The sequence below is a fragment of the Poeciliopsis prolifica genome, unplaced genomic scaffold (assembly GCF_027474105.1).
Source record: "Poeciliopsis prolifica strain line A6 unplaced genomic scaffold, Auburn_PproV2 SCAFFOLD047, whole genome shotgun sequence".
Taxonomy (NCBI): Eukaryota; Metazoa; Chordata; class Actinopteri; order Cyprinodontiformes; family Poeciliidae; genus Poeciliopsis; species Poeciliopsis prolifica.
The window spans coordinates 3,299,247-3,318,087 of record NW_026562422.1 but is presented as its reverse complement, the minus strand read 5'-3'; the positions used below and the strand labels follow the sequence as shown (position 1 = coordinate 3,318,087).

General features: G+C 40.1%; 1 protein-coding gene across 2 annotated transcripts in view; it reads left to right on the top strand.

Moving 5' to 3' along the window:
* Nucleotides 1-538: 538 nt before the first annotated feature.
* Nucleotides 539-18,841, top strand: part of rab11fip5a (RAB11 family interacting protein 5a (class I)) — a 28,431-nt gene continuing 10,128 nt past the window's right edge. For both annotated transcript variants that reach the window (XM_055057168.1, XM_055057167.1), the window contains exons 1-3: nt 539-1,270; nt 16,179-16,690; nt 16,995-17,568. In XM_055057168.1, the coding sequence (XP_054913143.1) occupies nt 894-1,270; nt 16,179-16,690; nt 16,995-17,568 (1,463 nt within the window). In that variant the 5' untranslated portion in view covers nt 539-893. The remainder of the gene's footprint in view (nt 1,271-16,178; nt 16,691-16,994; nt 17,569-18,841) is intronic.

The window sequence follows — 18,841 nt, the reverse complement described above, 5'->3', positions numbered from 1 at the left end:
TGTTTGTAAATATGATATATCCAAAACTCCTCAAGTGGGATAGTTTTGGCAATGAAATGATTACTTTTCTTGTTTAAAAAGGGAATTGTATTGTTTGGTTGCATCTTCTGATATACAAAAAAATTGTAAAATACAAAATCTTTTGAATGGGGTCCTTTTTAAATTTTTTTAAAAAAAATCTGATTATTCGTCACAATAATGATAGAATAATCGATTACAAAAGCAAACATTAGTTTAGTTACATCGCTATTTTTGACACATTATGTAATAGAGAGAATTTGTGTTCACTTAAAATTTAGTCAGCTAGTTCTGGTTGCCTTTCTAACTCCAAGGTTTCTTTTTTTTATTTAATTTTTTTTCACAGAGCCTTTCTTCTTTTTTCCGGATGCGTGACATGTTTTTACTTTCTAAGTGCTAATTTTGTGCAAGAATGCAGCCAAAGGAAGAAACCTCACATCCGGCGTTCCTGCGCACAGGCGTGTTATTGTGGTCTGTGTGCGCGCGCTTGCAGCCATGTGCCGAGAAGCTGCTGCTCGGACTTCCTCGTCCTGCAGACGGAGGATGGAGGAGGCGTGACGTCGCCGTCCGCAGACGGGCCCATACGGCGAGGCGGGGGGAGCGAGGCGGGGACGAACGCTGCCTGCTGCCGCAGAGCACACGGAGCGGCGGCCGAGGCTCAAAACAAACCCAGGCAACTCCACGGGGGAGGGGGCACGGAGGGCGAAGGCGGCCATAACAACAATAGTAACAATGCGGCACCGCCCGCGGACCCCGGCGCTGATGTGACCGCGTGCCCGCTCGGAGCAGCTGGGAGGAAGCGGCGGACGGACGGACGCCACCTCCTCTACTACCGCGGTGCGCGCGCTCGGTCTCTGTCTGGAAAGGCGGGGGACATGTCCTCACTAACCGTGGAGGAGGACCAGAGGTGGGTACCGACGCACGTCCAGGTGACGGTGCTCAAAGGCAGGGGCTTGCGGGGCAAGGGCAAACACGGCACCAGCGATGTGTACACCATCATCCAGCTGGGGAAGGAGAAGTACTCCACCGGCGTGGCGGAGAAGACCACCGAGCCCGAGTGGAGGGAGGAGTGCTCGTTCGAGCTGCAGCCCGGCGTGCTGGAGAACGCGGAGCGGAGCGGATACCCGGCCGGGAGCAACGAGCTCGTCCTGACCGTGATGCACCGGGCGCTGATAGGACTGGACGTGTTCCTCGGTCAGGCTGTGATTCAGCTGGATAAACTATTTCACGAGAGAAGATACGTCAAAAACGAGTAAGTTCAACTGAGAAGTATGTCATAGTTGTCTGTGTGCAGCAGCTAGTATGCTGCTTCTTCTGTTTTTCTGCTCACTGAGCCTATCGGGGTGTTTGTTTCTTTCCCACTCTGCTCTTTTTTCACTGGCTGCAATAGTTTGTTGTGGGACATAAACACAGCTGTCAAATCTCCCGATGCTGCATCAGGGCCCTGCAGACACACCCTCCCTCCTCTCAGATACACAAAACCAACTCTGAGGACATCCACCCCTTCCTCTCAGGCCCGAGGAAATCCAAAAAAACTTCTAGAAACATCACCCCCTTCCAGTAAGATATTGAAGGGTTCTTCAAAATGTTTGCCTCCTATAAGCAGAGCCATGTGGAGAGCATGCAGGATTAATGCTTGTCCCAAATCCAGGGATTAACTCAGAGTTTCATGACTCCAAAGCTACAAGGTATTTTTATCATAACATGACATGTTAAGGAGGGATGGATGGACAGTTGGTGTGCAGTTCCTTCCAAAAGCATGCAACATATTTTTACAGTATTTAATTTGGACTTTGTAAGACAGATGAAGTAGTGCCTAAGCAGGCCTTCCAGGATGTGATCTTTTTTTGTGTGTGTGTGATTGTTGTGGTTTAAAATGACTGATTTTGTGGCAACTTTTCCAAAAAAGTTTCTGTTAAAGTTGCAATTAAAAAAAAAAAGTAAAATTTTTGCCATAACGTTGCCTTACAAAAAAGTTTAAATGACTTGCAAGAAAAAAGACAGTATTTTAAGATTTAATATACCTACTTTTCAAGTACCAACTCTCGGTCAGTCGAGCTAACTTGAACTGGAAACACAGTAAATCCTGCAGAAGATCTAAGAAAATAAACAAAGGGAAAACATTATCATTGAGGAACAGCATAAAACTGCAAGTTAAATTAGAAGGTGGCTGCTGGGAATTGACTCAAAATTCAGCCGAGTTGCAGTGATTGGTCAGAAAAAAAAGAAATACGGGTTAGCCTTGAGGTTATTGGTCAGGTATTGGCCTGCGAGTTGAATTCGCAGTCGGTTCTGCAAAAGCCTCAAAGGTTTGTTGGAGAACATTCACGAACACCAAAGTCAGGAATGAAACTGAAGGAGTTGCAAAGCCTGGTTCGGATAACAAACCGAGCTTGAATGATGAAAACCTGTCACCACATTTCACCATTCCTACGGTGAAACATAGTGATGAACCGTCATGCTGTGGTGTCTCATCATTGACAGGGAGGTCTGTAACATACACTGAAATTTGTAGAGGTAAAGGTTAATACAATTATTTTTCGAACCAACCAACATCCTGCTTCCAACCTTTCCCTTAGTTACAGCCACGAATTTGAGATGAAAGGGGAACCAGCCGCTCTCTTCCTGGTGACCCTGTGGTGGCCAGTCGCTTCAAGGTCAGATTGACACAGTTGGCGACGATGATGTGTCAGCAGGTTCGCTGTCTTGGTAGTCAGTGTCTCAATGATTGAGTCGATCGTTAGCAGCCAGCTTATCCATGCTAATTACAAACAAGACGGAACAAAAAAATAAATAAATCAGGGGTTGGTGAAAAAACATTGAACATAAGATGCAAGCTGATCCAGGAGCTATGATTGGTTCTCTTAGGTGTGTCCCAATAGAATGTTTTCACTTTCGATACAATACAGATATTGCAGCTTCTAGTATTAGCCTATACCGATATCGATCCGATACAATATCCGCACAAATCATACATACTTGTGTCACTTATTTTGTAGTGTGGAATAGTAGAAAATGTCGAGATCTAAATCTTGGAGCACGGTGCTTACATCTGAGATTTTAAGAGGCAAGCTGATATAATCTGATACTTGTTTTCTGGCAGATATCATAGCGATATCCAATATCAGTATTAGGACAGCCCGGGACTCTTCATAAAATGTATCAGGAATATTGTTGAGGATAACTTGTGTATCTTTAAAAATTAGATTTGGGTTTAGACTTACCATCAGAGATATGTGATACCACATATTTTGATATTGACCCAATACCAAGTAAATAGAGGGCCAGCATCGCCGATACCAATACAGATTATTATTCTAATTATTTGATTTTGATATATCATCAAACCTTTTGGTGTTTTGTGCTTTTTCTTTTTGAGTTATTTTATTAAAACAAAGTTTATAGGTGTCCATAAAATACTTCAAACATATTATCATGATAAACAGAAACAACGGAAAAACATTTGTGCTCACTGTTGTCTCAATAAAACAGTATGGTGCAAAAAAATTTGAATTTGAGACCAAAAATATTCTTTTTAGTAAGATAAGATATGGTGGAAGAAATACATTTTAAAGGCTATTATTCAAGATATTATTTTTTTCCGTGCCTCATGCAGGTTGTTCACCAGGCTTATTTCTGGTAGAGTTTTCATGCAAATCAGCCTGCAGCTTTCTGTGTGAAAACAGCAGCCATAAATCCCCCCAATGGAAGAAAATAAGTATAAACAGAACAACAGATGGGTGACTGTGACAAGAAATATGTTTGGGTTGAGTTTACTGATATAGAACAGATTACTGGAAAGGTGGGCGTTGGGTGAATTCCCCTCCAGGGTACACTAAGAGGAAGCTACTGAGATTCAACCAGATCACAAATAAATTTGGCTACTTTTCCTTTATAATCATCCTTATACCCCAAAATATAATTTCACATATCATTTTTATGTGTGTCACATCAGCAACTAAAATAATTATTTGTGAACCATAGAGAATGTAACTGTGAACCACAAAACGCTAGAGAATATTCTCACACATGACGACACAACAAAATTCGCATCACCACGAAGAAGTCTGTAGTTGTGAAAAGAAAGTGAAATGGTGCAAATAAATGTTTGAAAGAAGTGATGTGCATTTGCATACCGCCCACACAAAAGTCAATAATGCAAAACCACCGGAAGCAGGGGAGCAGCTATTCCGTTTTTTGTTTATTTGTTTTTTCTTAATTTCTCGCAGATTTTCCTGTGACGATTGCCCGGTATTTACCTACATCCATCTTTTTATCATCAACTTCAATCTACTATCTTCCCTGTCAGTGTTGAAGAAATTCTTACCACAGGCATGATGCTGCCATCACCATGTTTGACAGAAGGGATGATGCGTTCAGGGAGAATTGGTGGGCTTAGTTTTGGAAGAAGGCCTAAAAAGTCACCATGTTTCTGTTGTGCTTTTTTTTAAACTTTCAGTTAAAAAAGTATTTTTCTTCTCACAGTCTTCCAATACAGAGTGCATGAGTCACCGTTTTCCTATCAACTGATTCTTCCACCTGAGCTGATTCTCTCTGCAGCTCCTCCAGCCACACTTTTGTCTCATGTAACATTTTCCATTAACTATCAGATGAAATCGTATTTAAATACGACACTGTTTGTGGTTGTCACGTTACAAAATGTGAAATAGTCTGACTGGACGATAAATCGATTATTTATATTGCAATAAACACGTGATCAGTATTGATAAATTATGCATCTGGTAGAATTTTCAACATATAGAATATTGATTTACCTCTGGTCCAGAACCGCACAGCATTCTGGGAGAAAGGCATTAGCTGCTCACCTTCATACGGCTAGCTAAGCAAGGTGGGTGTCATCAGCTATTCACTCTCTCTTTGGTTACTTAGCAACAACTTGTTGCACATGTTGAGCAGCAGCAGTTTCATGTTTTGCCACTGTGCCTTGTAACTGCTTAAAAATGAAAAACAAAGGCATGGAGTGAAAATTGTAAAGGCCTCTTCATCAGTTTGGCAGTACTTTAGATGTTTAAAACAGAAAAAAAGAATCAATAATTATCGATATCGACTTGTATATCATGGTCTGTTTTTCAGCATTATCGTCCACGCTGTGGGATTTAGATGTAGCCGTGAACAAAGCTTTGTTCCCTTTGCTTCTCTGTCTCAGTCGCTCTGTCGTAGTAAGCACACCCGTGATGTTGCGTAAGGCTTTAGAAGTGAACATCTGTCTGCTGAGCAAGGCAGAACGTGTGTGTGTCCGTGTGTTATGTGCATCCAGATAAATCCCTGGCCAACGACTGAGGGCCTTTCAGTACCTTGGTACTGAAAGGCCATAGGTAAGGGGGGATATATACACCCTAATAGATAATATAGGTTATATAAGCATGTAACCTAATGTAGGTCTGAATTTATCAAACCTTTATAAGTATAAGATTAACTCTAGCAATCATTGGATAGAAAGCATCTCTGTTCCTCTCAGTCCAACTAAGTTGTATTCTTGAAACCAAAAGTGGATCATAAATCTCTCTTTTTTTTTTCTTCTCCTCTTTATTAAATAAGAAATTGGAAAATAATCTAGAGCCTAAAATATTTAATCAATACTTTCGGTTTTGAGAGTATTGATTAAGTAGGCCAAGTTTCATTATGAGTGGAATAGTTCATAGAAAAGGAAAAAACAATCAAATCTCTTGTTTCAGAGTGAAGGCATCGTTTCATTTGGAAAGTGGTGGATTTATACAAACAAAGTAAAGCTGTCCCATGTTAAAAAAACAGTTGTCATTGGTAACCTGATGCAGCACAAATACAGGAAAAAAATCAAGTAACAGATTTTTTCTTAAAGAGAGACAAACTGAGTAACTGTGTCTCCTGGGAAAGACATTGAATGTTGAAAGCAACTGGATGAGGTAAACAGACTGTACCTTGAAGAAAAGTGTCAAAAAGTTTTAATATATCAGTTAGAGACTGAACAGAGCTAGCCAGCCTAGATCTTTTTGAGCCATTTCACCTCGTTAATCCACATGAACAAAAAATACATGGACTTTAAGGAGACTAAATCAATTTAACCTACTTAATTTTTATGCGGATATCGCTTGGGAACCCTGTCAAACACAGTTTGTGTCATCTTGTTCTGCTTTCGGCCAGCAGTAAGTTTTTGGTTTTTTTTTTTCACTATTTTCAGCTGTGCTATTTGGATAGCTTTTATTTTTTAAAAGTTAAAACTAACAAATTGGCGACTATTGTTTGAGAATACCCAACCATAATCAGAATTTTCTCGTCTCATCAAAGAAACAAATGTACTTGTAGTCATAGAAACTGTGACCTCTGTTTGTACACTGGTTTTAACTCCTAAATTTGTTGGGACCATGTGTGTATGTTTTTTTTTTTAATGGATGATCTTTAATTCGTAACGTTTGGACCAAGAGCCAGGAGTGCAGCAGTAACTTGTCAGTGGCAGCATGGAATCCTGTAGCACATTTTAACATATAAAAAACATTGGCACCTCTTCTAGCAAACACACTAAATAAAACGGTCTAAATTATTGTAAAATGGGGCATGTACATTTTTACTACTTTCTTTTATTTTTTAGACGGATACTTATATTTTTCAGGTGTCTGCGCACAGCAGAAAAAATAGAAGAATAATTTTTCTTCAGTCGAATCTCTTTCATAGCCTCCTAATAATCTCGTAAATAATGCTTGAAAGGAATCTCCCTGCAGTTTATTGGGCTTTCGTGGTTATCACCTCTTAAATCTCCCTTTTTAGTTTTTTTATTTCTTTATTTTTAATGAAGTTAATCAGTCTTGAACAAACGATTCCACAAGGAAATTTCTGCATGCTATTAAATCCGACACCTTATTTACAAACTATATTTGCTAAACACTTTTAGCTATGTCGTTGTTAGCAACAAATTGCCACAGGTGTTCATGCATTTTGACCTAAACTCCAAAAACTAATTTCACTCCTGAACCTTGTCGCTGCTTTTGTGTCGTTTTGCGTCCACTTTGTAACGTTTTATTTCAGTAGGCTGAACAAATGTGATACTATACTGATAATTCATGTGAACATGAAGTTTTTCAGAAGATGGGGCCTCGTACGATTCCAAGTAGATCCTTTCACCTGACAGCGGTTTATTCATTGCAACCTCTGTATGCACATAAAGTAATTTTACTTTATTCAGATTTTTACCAGTAAGTATTTGTGTATTTTAACTTTGTTAAAACTTCATACACAATCAATATCTTAGCTTACCAACTAGCTTATAGCTATTTCTGTTTCTTGCCATTATATGAGCAATTTATAGGTAAGATTGAATCAAATTATTTTAAAATGACATGCATTTATTAACCTAAACCCTCACATCTTATTGGTAAAATGTTGACATCAACCGTGACCACAGAGTTAGCTAGTTAGGTAGGTAGTTAGCTGGTAGCTAGCGAGCTGTTTATATGAGTGCCAAACAGGCATTAAAAAAAATACAAAATTGCCTATTATATGGTGCACAGCTTGAATAACTGTCTTCTAAACTGAATTCTTCGAATGCTGCAGGTTTTCTTTTCACATTGACATTCACAGTCGAAAGAGAACATGTATTAGCAGCTGCAGCTAACACAGCTGCAATAAACTTTTACAATAAAGTAGTAAGCTTATGAAGCAGTAACATACTGGTTTTAGAAAGTTACTCAAAACTTCATTGGAATGTCCAGCACGAGTCAACAAACGAGCTAGCTTCCTGCTAGCTCCTTAGCACAATGCACAGAATGAAAACATCACTTGTCTGGACAAGATAGGAGATTATTGAAGATATGTGTGGAATCAGTGATAACTTTGGAAACAAGCTTTGAATGTCACGTTGTCAGAAATTGACAGAAAATGGATGGATTGAATGGAGTTAGCTTCCTGAAGCTATTTAACCTCAAGGCTGTCCTGCAGCTATCCTGTTTGGAACAAAGTATCTCTTGTTAAGAGACATATAATATTAGTAGAATAGAAATTGTCCCACAGTGGGAACGTTTTTTGAGCAACAGCAGCAAAGTGACGGGGAAAGCAAGTGGATTCACATAAAGATTGGAATATGCAAAATATGAAAGCAGAATAAAAAACAATTTTTTTTTTGTTTTTTGTACCTTTTTTGTACCTTTTCAACATAAAATAGTGTAGTCATTAAAAATTATATACTCTATTCTAAGGAAATGTCTTCGGTTAATTTAAAAAAATATATACAAAATGAGTATTTGAGTATTAAAAAGACAAACTATTTTGAGCAGAAATCAGTATGTGGAAGAAAAATCTTGACCTTTTTGTAACAGATTTTCTGTCCATATCGACGCCAGTACCAGAAAAGATAACAATTTAAAGGAATAGTTCTCTGATCCTTGACGCTGGTCTCTCTGTGTGCCCTTTAAATAACGGTGATCGTGTTGGTGCGTGTGAGATTGTAGGAGGAAAGTTGGAGCTGAGGTCAGAGCTCATCACATCCAGATGTGGAATGTGCTGTGAATCCCATGGTCTGTCTGTTGTTTCTGCTCACGGCGGGCGGTCCAAACCCACGTTCCGAGTCCGACCCACAGTCCTCCTTGTGGGCCGGTAAAAAATGTAATTGAAAGTATGCAGTTGGTAACACTAATAAGATAGGCTGATTTAATTACCTTGCTTCAGCCTATTTCTTTTCACATCTGGGTAACAGAAAAGGGGGTTTGCTTTTATTTTTGTTGAATTATGTTGAATTGTTGTATTAGGTAAATTTTCTATAACCTGTCTGTAAATGTGATAAGCAATTAATGAATCGCACATTAAATTAAATGTCAATAAGTTTCATTCTGATTAATATTTTTGGAAGGGCAATTTTGTTCACAGACGCTACTTGATCTGTTTTATGTACAATTTTGATTTTTATTTACTGGTTTTGGTTGTTTTTGATTTATCTTAGATATAAGAACTTGTATATTTTACACAGACTTCTTGTCCTCATCCTCAGTAAATATGTCTTGATATGTTCATTCATACCAAAAATAATTCGGCTTTTGGACGCATCAATACCAATTTTTGATTATTGCTCGTATAAGATGGCAAAGACTGGATATTGTTTTGTTTTTCACACATAATGTTGGAATCCTGTTTAGCTGCTCTCTTCCGCACTCGGTGTGACATCACCTCTAGTCATAACATCGTGAAAAACAGGATAAAGAACAAAATTCTGGGCAGAAAGAGCATCATTTCACCATAAAACAGCACCTGAACAGTTACAATAAATCAAGAGATAGGTTAAGATTTTAAAACATCTGATATGAAATTAGTTCTTTGTGCTCTAAAAAATTAAGTTGGACAAAACTTTCATTTATTTTCATGTGATTTGAAACAGTTCTTCACCATGATGTTCATAAAAACATAAAAGAGTTGGTGTCCTAATATTGGTCTTTTTCAGGAAGTAAAACCCATTGTAAATATTTTTAGTACTAAAGAACAGGTCAACAAGTCAAATCTACATCAGAGACTGGCCAGATATCGTATCAGTCTGCCTTTCTATTATACCGTCATCCAAATATCTCCTCTGTGGATCAGGGAGAAGAGAAGATGGGGTGGGGGTGACATGCTGGGTTTGGGTGGAGTTTTGTGACTTCCTGTTTTGTGTTTTTAAGATGAGATAATGGCGTCACGGTGTGCAACTCTCTGGAATGGGATCGCTAATTACTAAATACGTCCGTTCAAACCGACTTCCACAAGTTACAACAACAAAAAGTCAGCACACAGATATCTCCCAGCATTAAATCTTGTGTTTATAACCTTAAATATTGTGCGCCTGTTCAGTGTTGTGTTGAGGGTCTATAGTCTCTGTGTGGGCTGCTGCTTTTTGGCAACAGGCTGCTCTGTATGTTTGGTCTGTTAAAGAAGAAGCTTTATTCAGGCTTGTCTGTTGTCTTATGTTCACATTCTGTTTTTCTCTGGCTCGCTCGGGCGTCACCTGACCTGCAGATGCACAGCTGTAAATAGACTTTTAACTTGTGTGCATCCTCTCAAAAGGAGAACATGGTTAGTCATTAGAACATTTTTAGGTCACTGTTTCTAGTCAGTGTAAAAAAAATGTTTGTTTTTTTTTCACATTTATGCTGTAAACTTCAGTTTTGATTGGGTCTTATTAAATTGTGAAAATAAGGGGTGCACAATATATCGGCACTAACATTAGAATCTTCTGATTTTTAATGTATTGTATCGGTCTAACAAGCAAAACTGGGCCGATATTAATGACTGATCATTTTGATTTTGTTGCTGTTTTTTGTATGTGTTTGGTGAGCCTGGTGACCATGTGGTGTTTGTTTTGGAAATGTAATAGAGATGGCGATGCATCAGCTTTGAGAGCGATAATATTATCGGATATCGACCAGTTGTCATATCGACATGTTCCTAATTTATATGTTATAAAGTTGTCATTTAGTGCAGTTTGGAAGCTTTGAAACATATGTCAACTTTTAATGCCTAGTCAGTTGCAGTATTTTTAAAGCATTTCATCACATTTAAATTTTTGAAGTTTTTAGATACAAAGGCTCCAGAGGGAACCTTCATATGAAACCTGACGCACAAACAGCGGGAATGAACAATAAAGCCGCTTCCCTTAGCCCTGTTGGGTTTTATTTTTGCTTCTAAAAACAAATTAATGGAACGCTGGAAAATACTATTATTGTGTTCAAGTTGTGCCGAAAGGAGTTGGCCTATCACCGAAGCTCGACCTGAAACCTTTGTTGATCTCATATGACTATTTATTCTCTAGCTCAGCAGCAAAAAGGGGTTTTAAATTGAAAATGTTCCTTTGTTTGTTGATAGTTTTTGATTAAAATGCCATTATCTACAATTAATTAAAAACTGTTAACATTCAAGTTCATGCATAATGCTCCAGACACAGTAAAAAAAACAAAAACATTATAGCATTTAGCTTCACTTTGACATGACTCCCATCCTTAACAAACACATGGCGACAGTGGACTGAAACAACTCTTGACAGAAAGAATTTCTTTTTAACAAAAAAAGACAAACTTAAGCTCTTCGTTTATGTAATGCCAGAGAAGAGATGCGTATTCTCGACTAATTGTTTTTCCAAATTAGAGCAAGACAGTGGTGTAATTACACTGCCAGTGAGATGATTTTTGTTTATTTAGTCGGATGTGAGGGAATTCCCGTCCACAGCTCCTCCAGGCTGAATTTGGAGCGTCTGCTCCACCTTGACTGCAGGAGCCAGCTGGTGTGTCAGGAGGGCTGATGCTATTGTTGGAACGCTGAAGTGAAACTTGAGTCCTTTCTCACAAGCGCATCTTTGAGTTTCTCTGAGCGCCTGCACAGAAATCTGGCTCAAATGCCTCCAAATGTAAAAAAAAAAAGACAAAAAAACAGAAAAGTTCAAACCCAGAGATAATGTAGCTTTGTAATCGAATTATTTATTTGAATGAAACGCTACATAATGAATACTCTTTATCTTTGTGGAACTCAATGCAGGCCAGGTTGATTTAGGACTGTCTGTACTTACTTTTTTGGAGCGTCACTTCTTGAACTATTTAATGATCTGGATGTGTTTGTGGCCTTGTTGTCGCTGTGTAAGCTGTAAAAATGCGACGCGCTCGCTGTCTGATTGCGAGGTGGGATCGTTCTCTCCATGTTTTCTCTGGCACGCTTCATGGGTGTTGCCATGTTTTTTAAGGCTGAGCTTGAGGTCAGCAGCAGGATGACAATAATTGCATAACAGTCTGCGCAGTCGATGATGTGACCTTTTTTTTCCCCCCTTTTCCCTGCAGCCTGTCGATTGGGAGCCGGCGTTTTTGCTGTGGCAGGAACTCTGCTTGCAATCACATTAAAACAGAACAGGGCCTGTAAATAAAATGGCCTGCTTGGCTGATTTAAGTTATTTAGCCGATGACTTGTGTTCGTCTGTAGCCACCATCAAATTAGACTCAACTTCTTGAACATTAGGGGGGAAAGAAGAGGTTTTCTTTGTGTTATTTCTTCTCTACACAGACATAAGGATTATTGAACTATCTAAAAAAAATCTGCAAATGAAGTAAACATTTGTTTTCATGCAATTATACCTGTGTAAAAAAATGTAGAGTAATATTTAGAGTAATGAATGGTAAAGTGTGGACGAGGTATAAACCCATCGATCTTTAAAAATCTGTGGTATAAAAAGTAAATTTAACAACAGAAGGAAGGTTTTCCGATGCAGAGTTTTTCCTTTTTTCGGTGAACCCGTGAATACTGATCCATTGTAAGTTTTCCTTGCGTAAATACAGTAATACCGTGGCATTTTCACATCTTATTATACCGTTAAGATCTACTACCAATTAGTTGTTGTCTGGAAAGTCCTCAAAGCTTTTATCACCTCGTGCTGCTTTGCATAATCTTACTCTAGAATCATAAACAAAAGAGAGTAGAGACCCAGTGAAAGAGATATTGGGCGTCCCGGATAGTGGATGTGTGAGGTTCTTTTCTCACATCACACTCCTTTGATAAGAAAATTTGCAGTAGTCTCTGTTCTTCTTTCATGTTGGCGGGGTTTTTTAAGGTTTCATCCTTGATATAGAAATGTGGTTTTATTCTAGAGGCTGACATTTAGATTTCCTTTATGAGTCAACAGAAGAGCTCACCTGTTGCTGTAGGTTTTGAAAGGCTGAGCATCCTGTTTTCACAAAGTTACCGCTGCAATGACTTATTTAGAAATTTCAGAAGTCTTCCTCTGCAATGAATCATGTTTGGTTGAGACACAGTGACTTGCAAAAGCTTTCACACCCATTGAAGGTTATGCAAACTCCGTTATCTGGATCTAATGTGGTAGAGCAGCAAAATGTTGCCTCTTACATAATTATAGAGCAGAACAGAAAGGAGTTAGTGTTGTTACATTAAATTTGGACATTTTCCTGGGTGTGTGTCTATCAGCTTTACACAACCAGATGCTGATATTTTAGCCAATTCGATTTCTCTCTCTCTCTTTATAAGTATATATATATATGTGTGTGTGTGTGTAAATACTTTCACAAGGTACTTGAAGTGTATGGTATTTCTGTAGTTTTATATTAATATTTCAGCCATGCAATCCTTTTCATTTGAAGTGTGAAAACATCTTTAACCGGTTATTGAGATATTAGCTTGGACTTAGCACAGTAGTGTCAGAGTTGGTCCTTGAGACCTGAGAGGTCTGGCAGGATGATACAACAACAGCAGATCTTTAATGTATTGTGGTGACTCAGTGATTTCTAAACTATCAGCAGTATTTCAAAGTCTATTCTCTGAGCTACAAGGAGCCAGTGGAGGGACTTTAAGGCTGGTGCTATGTGCTCTATCTTCCTGGTTTTAGTGAGAACTCCAGCAGCAGCGTTCTGGATCAGCTGCAGCTGTTTGATTGACTTGTTGGACAGACCTGTGAAGACGCTGTTGCAGTAATCAAAGCGACTAAAGATAAACGCATAGATGAGATTTTCTAGATCTGGCTGAGACATAAGTGTCACGACATTTAGGTCAGGTCTATGTCTGAAACGGCTTCGAATGCTAGAGGCCCCACGCGGCTGGCGTATGGCATGAAAATAGCCCAGCAGCACAGGAAATGAAAAATGTAAAAGTAAGATTTTGGTTTGCGTCTTCCTGGTAGCGCAGGCAGCTTCCCTTTGGTTTGCAGAGGCAGGCGTTAGCCGGGGGAAGCTTTGTTCAGTCATCTCATCTCTTCTTTGCTGCTGTTGTTGTTTTTTTTTTTTTTTAACAGCAGAATAGATGCAACTTTCCTGTGAGTCATGATGTGGTTACTTTTTTGGCGTTTCAGAAAGTGCACCTCTTTGCTCACACGTTACAGAGTTTACAGTCAGCAAAACGCCCTTATATAGGACGCTCGTTTATTAAATTAGAAGAAAGGATTGTTTCGCTTCATTGTTCTTGCTTATAGGGACAGAATGAATGAATCACTGAGGTATTGTTGGATGCTTGGTCACACTCAGCAGGGATGAACTGCTTTAAAGGAGTACACACACTGTGACCCCGCATCCTTTAAGGCACTTAGATAAACAGAATCTCAAAAATTCAGGCAAGTGCAGTCCTGTCTTAGTATCAATACATTTCCAAATACATTTTAACGTACAGCATTAATCGATTTCAAACTTCTTATCAGCCATCATCAGCTCTTAAATCCTGATTTGCCTTGCTTGCAGTGTTACAGGACATTAGGACGACTGCCAGCACAAACGTAGCCATGCTTTTCCCAAACATACCTTGTATTCGTTGCTGTGTCATCCAGCTGAAGGACTGCAGTAAACACAATTATTAAACTGGGAAATGTGGAAGGATGCCTGTGAACTTGCTTGTTTCTCACTCGTTCATAGGGAAAGTAGGGGTGTGGTTGTGTTTTACTACAGCACAGAAAAACAGACTGGGACAGCTTCGCATTGAAAACAAGTTATGTAAGGCAGTGTGGCGCTGCGCTGACATAATGTGCATTGTTCTGGTTGGTATTTCATATAAAACAATAAGGATATGAACAAATTAAAAACAGGCATTTCAGTCCATGGGGTAGTCCCATTAGAAAATCTACATTGTTTGAAACATTGTGGATGTTTGGGGAAGTGGTGTTAGCTCTGACATCAAGAGCACAAGTATTGGCTGTCCAAGTTTAGTAATTTCGGTAAACAGACATTTATTTGACATGCTGTTAAAACAGAAGATGTAATAAGAAGATTGTACTTGGTGTTTAGTGCAAAAGAAAAGGATATAAAAAGGCTGAATCTTAGCTGAGTTGCAAAAGAATCTGAATTTTTCCAACTAATGAACTGCGGGGGGTATCAATCGTCACAAAGAAATTGGAAAATGTTTACATAACCATATCAGCTATTGGTTTGAAAACGTTTTGTAGATTATTAAAGTTCTGAGTCACAGCAAATGATGCATTCAGTTGTTTTGTTGGGAAAACAGAAAAGTGTTTATAAGTCCAAATCTGATTTATAAGCTGAAAGTATAATAGCAGGAAGCAAATGATAAAGATTTGGCTTCCTTTAATGCTGCACAAATCAGTTTTTGCAACTAAAAGTTAATATCAGGCCAGTATTTCATAATTGTCACACTTCATGTTTCTCTACTTTCTGAACAGGGACACACTTCTGTTAGCTTAGCAGATTGTCTCCCAAACTTAGTGCTGATCAATAGAGCTAGTCCAGTGTTTAGCACACATTGAACATGTCCTAATAATGTGTGTCAAAACAGAGTAGATTACTAGGATTGCCAAGTCGGCCACCAGCCCAAATGGTTCCAATGTTTCATAAAAATAATAACATTTCTGATGGATGTCTAGCGCTGCAGATTTATGTTGCTCTTTAAGATTTAAAGACGTTTCGTTTGGTTTGGAAAATATGATGAATTAGCTTATGTATATCTACTTTATTCCTAGCCCCCATGAGGCTTTGTGTGATTTATGGGCTCGAAATACCATTTGTTTACATGTTAGCAACTCGCTAACCGGCTTTCCAGGGACGTTTTAGGCTATAAAATATGTGGGAACTCTAGCTATCACAGCTTACATGTGGCAGTGTTGTTTTATCGCTGGCAACTTGAAGAAATGTCTGCAAATAACCCGCACTAGCATATTTAGCTACTTCTCTGATTCAGTTGCTTAGGTTGCAGAAGCAGATTTTCTTCCGTTGGCTTTTTGTCCAGGCAATAAAATGATCACACGTGAAGCGTTTTGGGTTCTCTCTTAAAGTTTAGAGGTTAATGTGTGATTCGGTTCGGTTCTAGTCCAGTGGGGAGATTCTCCGTATTACCGTCTGGATTCTCCGTATTACCGCTGATTTGCAGCGCCATTCAGCAACGTAGAACCTCGGGTTCTGAAGGACTAAATAAACATAGATATTTAATCTTATAAAAAAATATTTCTGGCCCAAACATAATGATAAAGACTGAGATCATGAACTTTATTCTTTTTATTAAATTCAAATGAAAAATAAAATTCACATCACACCATCTTGGACGAGTCTCTAGCTTAAGCCTAGTTAATCTATATTTATGCCAAATTAATATGTTACCTGCAAAAAAAACTTTAACATCTTAGAATATTTTAAAAGAACTTTCCTTTGAGACTCCTGATCTGCCTTTGTTATTCATGAAAACAGTGTTTCGTCAGATCTCATGTGATCCAACTTTTGTTGCAGGTGGTATAGACTCAACTCCAAGACGGGGAAGAAGGAGAAGGAGAGAGGGGAAATTCAGGTCACCATCTTGTTCACCCGCAACAACCTGACAGCCAGCATGTACGACCTGGTCATGAAGGACAAGGGCGCCTCCACCTTCAGCAAACTCAAGGAGCGCATGAAGGGCAAGAGGCGGTCCAGTGATGAGGAGTCGTCCTCCGCCGTGGTGCCAGGTGGGTACAGCTCCCTGTACCGCATGCGCCAGAGACTGCCGAGTGACGGAGGCGGGGAGGAGGACTACGAGGACGACGAGGGAGGGGAGGTCCGGCGGAGCAAGATGAGAACCTTCTTTCTGCGGGGGAAGCTGCGGAAGTCGTCCGACACTCGCTCCAGCACCTCCCTGGGCTCCGAGAGCAGCGAGTCGTCGTCGCGCGGCGGCAGCCTGAGTCCGACGGCCGGCATCAGTGTGGTGGTGTCTGACCTGTCCAACTCCCCAAGCAACAGCAGCAACTTCACTGCAGACAACAGTCCAGGTGAGTCCTGATGATTCTTTGACCAACATTTTCAAGAGGGGCCCATGGCCTCCCATGGCCCCCTCTGGGGGTCGCCACTGCCTTGTACATCTGTAGTTATTATGTCATTGTTGAAGGCTTGGCATGAGCTAACTAGCTAAAGAAATGCTCTGTGTCCTCTTGAGAAGCATATTGTATTTATTACTATAAAGCTGGTGATTGTTTCAGCAAAAAAAAAACAATCAAAAAAGAAAGATGGCCGACTGTGCCATTTTCCTGCATGTCGCTCTTCAATCCTCTTCATTTCTGCCCTCTCTTGTCACAGAACACACAGCAAACACTTCGCCCAAGTCGTCCTCTCTCAGATGCGAGTTCGGCGACGAGGCCGGCGAAATCACCATCGCAGTGCCTCCCCCGACCGTTTGTGTAAACGGAAGCCATGTGTTCAAAGTCCAGGCCCAGGATCAAGGCTCAGGAAAACAGTCAGGTTCTTTAGGGCCAGGACTGCTGCTGCAGCGGTCTGTGGCCCACTCCGTTTCCCTGCAGAACCTCAGCACGCGGCCCTCCGCCGACCTGCCCAAGGGCCCCGCGGGCGACGGACGACGCTGGTCCTTTGACAGGGCCGGCGAGGAGGAGAGGGCGGCCATCGCGGCGGCCCTGGGGCAAAGCGGGGCCGGAGAGGATGAGCGGCCGGCACCGGCATCACTGCCAGACGCCTCCCAGGCGGAGCCGCAGAGTCAGGTGAAAAAGCAGAGGAGGAACTTGTTCTCGCATGGGCGGAGTGAGTCTGCGGGGAAGGGTCAGAGCCAGTCCAAGGGCGAGTCTGAGCAAAGCGCCGCCGCCACCGAGGAGAAACACAGAGCGTGGTTTGGATCCAAGGACTCGCACAACAAACCCAGGTGAGACACGCAGCCAACGCACCACATGTCAGAACGTCGTCAAAAAATAAACTCGTGGAATTCAGCTTTTTGGATGTAATGAGTTTTTAAATTTAGGTCAACAACTTTGGCTTTAACATACAAAAAAAGAAAAAAAAAGGATTCATTGTCCACCAAATTGCACAAAACTAGTTGTTAATGTGAGAGACCTTTGTTTCATTTTGTGGCGGCTGACATTAAAACAACTCAAGTCATAAACAAGTCATTAAAAGACAAAAATTAGAAGGCAGAAGACATACATCGAGGTTGCATACTTGATTTAATATATTTTTTATTTTTCATAAACTAATTTATTTCTCTAACCTGTAACTTAACCTCTACTTGAATGTGACTCGGCTCTTCCAAACCGGCAAGAAAACCCACATAAACTTTAGTTTGTCTGCTTTCATACTAAACAAGTTGATCGGTGCGTTCAGTGACCTTTTGACAGAGCACGACTTGTCAGACCTGTTTTCTTTGTGTCGGACTAATTGCCTGATCTGCTGAATGCAGACACCTACATTCCTAACCCTGTGGAAGAATGCTCAACCTGTTCTCCAACCAGCTGGAGTAGCCTTTCAACGTTGCGGGTTTTGCTATATGTAGTGCGAGTGAAAGTGTGAACGCCATTTTTTTCTTCCCGTTTTAAGTATCTACATGGGATTTTTCATGACGGATGACCAGAAAGAAGAGCATAAATGTGAAGTGGAAGAAAAGCGATACCTGGAGTTTGACGTATTTGACAAAACCAGCATCTGTAGCAACAGTGTCTCCTTACATTTACTCCGACAAACCTAAATAAAGCTGAACACAAGCAGCCTCTTTGTCTTTTAGGGAACTAAAGGCTGCTTAATTTTTTTTGCCATTGTTTTGAATGTTTAAAATTTTTTGAACCACTTTGTGATCTAAATTCAATTTAATTAAATTCAAATGACTTTTTGTCCCTGAGCGAAAATTTAAAAAGACATGAGTAGTACAAATGGACTCAAAAGTGATGGCTCATACGTCTATGAAAGATTTTACAGAAATAAAACTTCACTTACTTTACTTACCATCTTATGCACGAAAGGCGGTGGTGGCAGCATTATGCTGTGGGCATGGTTTTCTTCAGCAGTGACAGGGAAGCTGCTCACAGTTGAGCTGAAGATGGGTGAAGCTCAAAATAGAGCAATCCTGGGGGGGGGGGGGAGTGCACACCGCACTTTTCAGATTTCTTATTTACAGCAGAGTTAATGAGCCAATCACAAATTTCCTG